The 7,118-nt window shown below is 55.3% G+C and overlaps 1 protein-coding gene and 2 long non-coding RNA genes across 9 annotated transcripts in view; 1 reads left to right on the top strand and 2 right to left on the bottom strand.

Annotated features, from left to right (window-relative positions):
• Window positions 1-25: 25 nt before the first annotated feature.
• On the bottom strand, window positions 26-1,334 carry LOC109382509 (uncharacterized). The gene is made up of 3 exons (XR_002123939.1): window positions 1,195-1,334; window positions 899-1,038; window positions 26-425 (listed from the first exon to the last, which is right to left on the bottom strand). It is a non-coding gene; the product is annotated as an uncharacterized LOC109382509 (long non-coding RNA).
• A 479-nt stretch (window positions 1,335-1,813) lies between these two features.
• LOC109382508 (uncharacterized) overlaps window positions 1,814-7,118 on the top strand; it is a 12,999-nt gene continuing 7,694 nt past the window's right edge. Inside the window, exon 1 of the long non-coding RNA XR_002123938.1 lies at window positions 1,814-1,920. This is a non-coding gene — a long non-coding RNA (uncharacterized LOC109382508). The remainder of the gene's footprint in view (window positions 1,921-7,118) is intronic.
• Window positions 2,378-7,112, bottom strand: RFXANK (regulatory factor X associated ankyrin containing protein). 7 transcript variants are annotated; one of them, XM_019642071.1, is made up of 9 exons: window positions 6,415-6,693; window positions 5,747-5,941; window positions 4,969-5,052; window positions 4,769-4,834; window positions 4,408-4,562; window positions 4,123-4,248; window positions 3,692-3,758; window positions 3,232-3,312; window positions 2,378-2,522 (listed from the first exon to the last, which is right to left on the bottom strand). In XM_019642071.1, exons 2-9 carry the CDS (start codon window positions 5,931-5,933, stop codon window positions 2,470-2,472), a joined length of 819 nt encoding a protein of 272 aa, XP_019497616.1. In that variant the 5' UTR covers window positions 5,934-5,941; window positions 6,415-6,693; the 3' UTR covers window positions 2,378-2,469. The 7 variants fall into 7 exon arrangements, with proteins under 7 accessions (XP_019497616.1, XP_019497611.1, XP_019497612.1 ...); XM_019642066.1 differs by adding an exon at window positions 6,711-7,112 and having other exon boundaries at window positions 2,436-3,312; window positions 6,415-6,554; XM_019642067.1 differs by having other exon boundaries at window positions 2,436-3,312; window positions 5,747-5,954; window positions 6,415-6,696.

Genomic DNA, 7,118 nt, shown 5'->3' with positions numbered 1-7,118 from the left:
TTACACAACACTGAATGTTCTTACTGCCACTGGATTATACACGATTCTGGTTAAAATGGTAACTTTCATGTTATGTGGATTTTGCCACAATAAAAACAAATAAGCAATCCCTCCCTGAGTGGGGCAGGAGACACATTTAGGTGGTAGGAAACAAAGGCAGAGGCCTCATCTTGGGCCTGGCATGCCACTGTCCTTGTACCCCAGAGGCGAAGCCCAGGGAAAGTACCTACCCTGAGGTGAGGAGGCGCCAGCATCTGGCTCAGGATTCCCGGGCTCCGGGGTGCAGGGGAAGAGGCTGAGCACCACCGTGTCTGAGCCATCAAGGGTCTCATCCCCTGGGTCTTCAGGGTCCCCAAATTCTGGGGTGGGGGACTGCTGGGTCAAGCTGAGTTCCTCTGCAGGCTGGATAGGCTCCATGGGGGAAGCTGGTGGAAGTGCCAAAAGGGGAGAAATGACAATAATTATCAACAACTGCATACCTAGCCTTGCACAGTGAGGGTGGGTAAACTCGGGCTCAGCAGGGAAACTAAACAAGAGTCCAACTGCTTTTCAGGCCCACTCCTCTCCACCATGCACACCAGACATTGCTTAAAAGCTCTGGCTCTGGAGTCAGCTCTCTAGGTTCGAATCCTTTCACTTACAGGCTGTGAGAACTTGGGCATATGGCTTAACTTCTCTGTACCTCAGTTTCTTCATTAATAAAATGGGGAAATGAGGTCTAAAAGAAGTCATGTCTGTAAATAGCTGAGCAGGGGGGCCTGATGCACTAGCAGAGTTTAATAAACATTCGCTGTGGCTATTTTTTGGAGAGTATTCCCCGGAATGACTGAGGGCTCAACAAAGATGTAATTGGTCCCATCCCACCGCCCATCCAGACCAATGCAGGAGCTTCACTCACCTCCAACGAGCCTCCTCTGTCACCCCACGCCGCAAGCCCGGGTCCCCCAAAACTTGGGGGCCCAATTCACAAACTTTTCTCCTCCAGTTGATGTAGCAGGGAACAAGCTGGAGCCTGGACCCTCAGCGCCCTGGCTTCTTCTGTCGGGACAGAGAGCAACTTGATACACGACCGCTACCCCCACCCCAGCGCTCCCCCAAGGCGCTTGCGCACCCCCGCCTCCCCAAAGCGCTGAAGGGCTGGAGCTGTAGGAACTGCTTCTGGCCCTTTAAGGCTTGGGGGAGGGGCGTGGTTACCGTGGGGGTCCGCGCTGTGCATTTGCGCCTGCGCGTTCTAGTCCCCGAAGCTCGCGAAGGAGTCCAGCAGGGTCAGACAGCACTTCTATCTTCCCTCACCGCCACCCACCCCAACTCCGCCCACAGGCTTTTCCAGAGGGAGCCAATAGGCTCCAGTTTCAGACAAGTGGGTGGGGCTTTCTACAGTCAAAGTCGGGGCGGGGTGGGAGCAGGCGGGGCGTCCGAGATTTAAAGGAGTGACACCATTACCACCCACATCCGTAGCAATGTCCCCTCTACTGTCCTGTGGGCTCGTGAGCATGTGCCAGGGATTTGATGGCAACAGGGGGGTACAAAGAGGCCGTTTACATGGCCCGAAGTGGACGGTGTATGGAGTGTTCTCCAATTCGTCCGCCGCCGGAAAAAGGGTTCCGGAAGGGAGGGCGCCATTGCCCCTCACGCCTCCGTGACCCTCCTGGAGCTTCAGGGTTCCCCGTCCCCTCCTCACCCGCCTCCCGGTGTTCCTCCTTCCCTAGTTTCCCACTCATGGCCCGCCTCCTGTCTGGGTAGACAGAGAAGCTAGGAGGCCGAGCCAATTTGTATCAGAACTGGAGAAGGGACGCGTCGGGTTTCGCGGGGAAGGGTTAGGCAGCCGTACTCACCTCCAGACTTCCCGTTCCGGTTCTCGGGTTCGGCGAGCCGTTGTAGCTATGGAGGAACCGGAGATGCAACTCAAGGGGAAGAAAGGTAATGCGGGGTCCCGGACTGGGTGGAGGGCCCAGGAACTCAAGAAGGGGCGACCTGACAGAGGACAGGAGGGGATAAAGACGGGGTCCACGTGAGGGGCAGAAATTTAATTTCCATCGAATCCTGGCTGGGCTGCTAACTAGCCTTGAAACCTTTAGAAAGTCCCTGTGCCTTGGTTTTTTAATTCTGTAAAATGGGGGAGTATAATAGTCTCTTTCTCTTCCCCCTTAGGGTTGTTGTGAGAATTCAGTGACCTAATGCTTTGGAAGAAGCTTGGGGCGTGGCAATCGTGTGTATTGTTGCCTTATAGATTTACGCATCTGTGTGTGTTTACATTGGCTTAGCAAATATTTGTAAATCACAGTTATTACAAAATGCCACAAACTATTTTTAAATCAATCATGAAGTTGTTTGTTATTTAATACATATTTGTAGTTAATGAGTTAGAAGNGAGGACTGCACCCTCCCCTTGGGGGATGAACAGGGACCTCCCCACCCTGGTACCTGGATCGAGGATCCACTTCATACACAGGGAAATCCACGCCCCTCTCAGGCCACAGTTGGGAAGACTGAGGCCCCCATCCCAGGAACCTCAATTTCCCCTAAGTTTGTAAAAATGCATTTTTGGAGACTTTGGCCTCACGAAAATATTCCTTACCAAACAAAATTGGCGAATTGTGATGTTTATGAAAGGACAAGAGGGGCCATGAGGATTGACTTTTCTGTCCCATGATACAGTAACACTCCTTGAAACAAGGAGGGGATATTTCCCAAGCCCTCAATACCCCCCATTGACCCCAGGTGGTTGGTTTTGTTAGGATCTATCAGTTTTATGGGTGGGGAAGTGGGGAGTCAAACAGGTCTGCCTACAGCCTCTGCTCATGCCCACCTCCTGCCTCAGAGAGGGTGGCCTTCATGGCTCTCTGCACTGTGACCTGGCTCCCTCCCTCTGGGCATTCTCAGCCTGCCAAGTCTCTGCATGTGCTGTTCCTCCAGCCTGGACCATCCTCCCTCTCCTTGGGTCCCTAGGAAGCCCTCCCTGACTCCCATCCATCCTGATGTGGGCCAGGGCCTCTTTTGGGCCTCTCAGTTCCTGAGCGGCCCCAGTCACTGACATACCCACCCTCAGTACACCTGGAGCCTCCGAGAGTCAGGCCTAGCACGTGCCCTGGCTAGATATACAGTGGCACTCAATGTTTGCTAATGTGAACACTCTTGCTGCCGGAATCTGACATCTAAGTGGGATGTTCCATGTACCCTCTGTGGTCACCCCGCCTACAGCACTGTCTACCCCATGCGTCTGAGGCTGACCTTTCCGGTATCCCAGAGCCACGGCGAGGTCCATTGGGGTGTAGCCGGAGTCAGCCTCAGTGGTGAGATCAGCTCCTCGGGCTGCGAAGCATAGCAGGTGCTGTAGGGGGTGCTGGCCCTGACGGCTGGGAGCCCAGAATGGGGCACAGGACTTGGGAAGTCCAGTGACCCCCAGTGATGCAACCCCAGGTCTGCTGGTTGCCTATGTGGCCTTGGATAGAGCCTGAGCTCTCCTGAGAATGTGGCCAAGAGAACCCCCACCTCCAGGATCCCTGAAGCCAGACCTCTGTGCTGTCCCACCACCTCCTGCCCCCTGATCAACCCTCTGGGAAAAGCTGGCAGTTACCACCCTTCCCAAGATTTGTTCAAGTAGAGTTCTGATCCCTCTCTGGCCCTCAGGATTCCTGCAGCACCAGCTAGGGCTTTGGGGCCCCCAGGGGCAGCTTCTACTCCCACTCACCCAGCAAGGCCTCCACGCACTTCACGTGGTTCCCGCGCACAGCGTACAGCAGTGGTGTCCCTCCATTCTGTCAGGGGCAGAGGCAGGGACAACTAGCACTATCTTCTGGATTCTCATACCACCCTGCATCCTCCAATTTAATGTGGTTCCTTCTCCTGCTTGTCACCTGGCCTTTGGGTTACAGCTTAGGGGCCACTCCTTCCAGGAAGCCCTCCCTGACCTCCCTTGGCTGTGCAGGCTGCCTCAGCTCTTCCAGCTGCCTGTGCACTTGCCACCACAGTGTTATTCACTGTCTCAGCTGACTGTGTGTTGGCTCCTCACTCCCTAACCCAAAACTGGGAGTTCTATGAGGCTTGGGATCTTGTGTTCTCAGCAGCCAGAGCAGGCCTGGTACCCTGCAAGGCGCTCAGGGCCAGCTGGTGGTGCCTCACCCAGTCATAGATGTTGATGTCTACGTCGCGCTCGAGCAGCAGCCCCACAATGTCCGTGTAGCCGCCTGTGCTGGCTAGTGACAGGGCGCTCTCCCGCTCCTTGGCCAGGATATGGGGGTCAGCACCCTGGGGGAAGTAGAAGGAGCGGTGATGAGGGGTGAGAGCACCCCCTGGAATCCTGGGGTCCCCATGGCAGTCCAGTATTACACACAGCACCAGCAGACTCAGCCAGGACCCCAACCCACCCTCAAGTCCCGAGAAGCCCCCAACTGGGCCGGGACGCACCCACTCGAGCAAGAAGCGGACGGTCTCGATCTCTCCAAAGGCCGAGGCCCAGATGAGGGGGGTGAAGCCGCGCTCATCTGGCTTGTTGATGAGGTTGTCACCTGGCAGGAGGGTGTGATAGCACTGGACTGCACCCCTGCCCACTCCCCGCCATGCTGAGGGAGTGGGGAAGGGACAGTCGTCTGGGGTCAGATGAAGGTAGGGTGGGGGAAGCACAAGTATATGTACATCCATGACCATGCTTGTACACATGTGTAGAGAGGGACACATGTGGACACAGGTCACGTCAGTACCCATATGGACACACTAGCACATGAGGTTAGATAGGCACAGATATACCAGTGCATGGGTATGGGCACACCTTTCCTCAGATGCTCCTTCAGCTGGCTCAGTTCCCCCTGGGCCGCAAGCTGGTGGATGGACAGGGCTGGGGCCAGAAAGAAGTAGAGTTCTCAACCATCTCATCTCTGCTCGGTGCCTCAGTTTACCCCATCCCAAGTTGCTCATCTCAGCCCTGCCACCCTGCTACCCTTCCCCCACTTGGGGATGGGGGCCACTCACAGTCCAGGGTGGCTGGCAGGGCCGAGACTTCATTCCCCCGCTGCCGGTTGGTGAGTGTTGTGGAGTGCTTCAGGGAGCTGCCTGCTGGGAGAGAAAGGAAGGGCCTTCATTTCCCCTTGGTATATGTTTCTGGGCCTTCAAGCCAGACCCTGGAGATTTGGAGCTACCAAAGGCACTATGTGACTCCCCCATCCACTCTCCACTGATGCGCCCTCAGCTGAGCCCTGAGAAGCTGGAAGTTGCAAGACCTACTGGCTGGTCTGGGGACATCCTCATAGGCCCAAACAAGTCGTCTGAAAACTTGAAGAATTTGGGGATCCTGTTGCTCCTCAGAAAAGGCAACTCTTGGAGTACCCTGAGTGGGCCTGGGCCCTTCTTGTCACCAGAGATGTTAAATAAGGTATGAGGTGAGGCCCTCTCCTAAGAGGCTTTGGGGTCCTGATGCTCACTCATGTGGAAATTGCGCCCCAGGTCCCTGAGAAGTGGCCTGGGTGGGGTTTCCTTTTTGGATGATGGAAATGTTCCAGAAGTACAGATAGAGGTTGGGGTTACACAACACTGAATGTTCTTACTGCCACTGGATTATACACGATTCTGGTTAAAATGGTAACTTTCATGTTATGTGGATTTTGCCACAATAAAAACAAATAAGCAATCCCTCCCTGAGTGGAGCAGGAGACACATTTAGGTGGTAGGAAACAAAGGCAGAGGCCTCATCTTGGGCCTGGCATGCCACTGTCCTTGTACCCCAGAGGCGAAGCCCAGGGAAAGTACCTACCCTGAGGTGAGGAGGCGCCAGCATCTGGCTCAGGATTCCCGGGCTCCGGGGTGCAGGGGAAGAGGCTGAGCACCACCGTGTCTGAGCCATCAAGGGTCTCATCCCCTGGGTCTTCAGGGTCCCCAAATTCTGGGGTGGGGGACTGCTGGGTCAAGCTGAGTTCCTCTGCAGGCTGGATAGGCTCCATGGGGGAAGCTGGTGGAAGTGCCAAAAGGGGAGAAATGACAATAATTATCAACAACTGCATACCTAGCCTTGCACAGTGAGGGTGGGTAAACTCGGGCTCAGCAGGGAAACTAAACAAGAGTCCAACTGCTTTTCAGGCCCACTCCTCTCCACCATGCACACCAGACATTGCTTAAAAGCTCTGGCTCTGGAGTCAGCTCTCTAGGTTCGAATCCTTTCACTTACAGGCTGTGAGAACTTGGGCATATGGCTTAACTTCTCTGTACCTCAGTTTCTTCATTAATAAAATGGGGAAATGAGGTCTAAAAGAAGTCATGTCTGTAAATAGCTGAGCAGGGGGGCCTGATGCACTAGCAGAGTTTAATAAACATTCGCTGTGGCTATTTTTTGGAGAGTATTCCCCGGAATGACTGAGGGCTCAACAAAGATGTAATTGGTCCCATCCCACCGCCCATCCAGACCAATGCAGGAGCTTCACTCACCTCCAACGAGCCTCCTCTGTCACCCCACGCCGCAAGCCCGGGTCCCCCAAAACTTGGGGGCCCAATTCACAAACTTTTCTCCTCCAGTTGATGTAGCAGGGAACAAGCTGGAGCCTGGACCCTCAGCGCCCTGGCTTCTTCTGTCGGGACAGAGAGCAACTTGATACACGACCGCTACCCCCACCCCAGCGCTCCCCCAAGGCGCTTGCGCACCCCCGCCTCCCCAAAGCGCTGAAGGGCTGGAGCTGTAGGAACTGCTTCTGGCCCTTTAAGGCTTGGGGGAGGGGCGTGGTTACCGTGGGGGTCCGCGCTGTGCATTTGCGCCTGCGCGTTCTAGTCCCCGAAGCTCGCGAAGGAGTCCAGCAGGGTCAGACAGCACTTCTATCTTCCCTCACCGCCACCCACCCCAACTCCGCCCACAGGCTTTTCCAGAGGGAGCCAATAGGCTCCAGTTTCAGACAAGTGGGTGGGGCTTTCTACAGTCAAAGTCGGGGCGGGGTGGGAGCAGGCGGGGCGTCCGAGATTTAAAGGAGTGACACCATTACCACCCACATCCGTAGCAATGTCCCCTCTACTGTCCTGTGGGCTCGTGAGCATGTGCCAGGGATTTGATGGCAACAGGGGGGTACAAAGAGGCCGTTTACATGGCCCGAAGTGGACGGTGTATGGAGTGTTCTCCAATTCGTCCGCCGCCGGAAAAAGGG

Source organism: Hipposideros armiger, unplaced genomic scaffold, assembly GCF_001890085.2.
Source record: "Hipposideros armiger isolate ML-2016 unplaced genomic scaffold, ASM189008v1 scaffold_64, whole genome shotgun sequence".
In the NCBI taxonomy this organism is placed as follows: domain Eukaryota; kingdom Metazoa; phylum Chordata; class Mammalia; order Chiroptera; family Hipposideridae; genus Hipposideros; species Hipposideros armiger.
The sequence above is the reverse complement of the archived record's forward strand: the minus strand, read 5'-3'. Positions and strand labels throughout refer to the sequence as shown.

Excerpts from the sequence above, each read along its gene's own strand:
- RFXANK (XM_019642066.1), bottom strand. The coding sequence starts at position 5,933 with ATGGAGCCTATCCAGCCTGCAGAGGAACTCAGCTTGACCCAGCAGTCC. Across the intron at positions 5,053-5,746 it reads TGGCGCCTCCTCACCTCAGG|CAGGCAGCTCCCTGAAGCAC; the intron begins GTAGGTACTTTC and ends TTTCTCTCCCAG. Across the intron at positions 3,313-3,691 it reads GTGCGTGGAGGCCTTGCTGG|CCCGAGGAGCTGATCTCACC; the intron begins GTGAGTGGGAGT and ends TATGCTTCGCAG.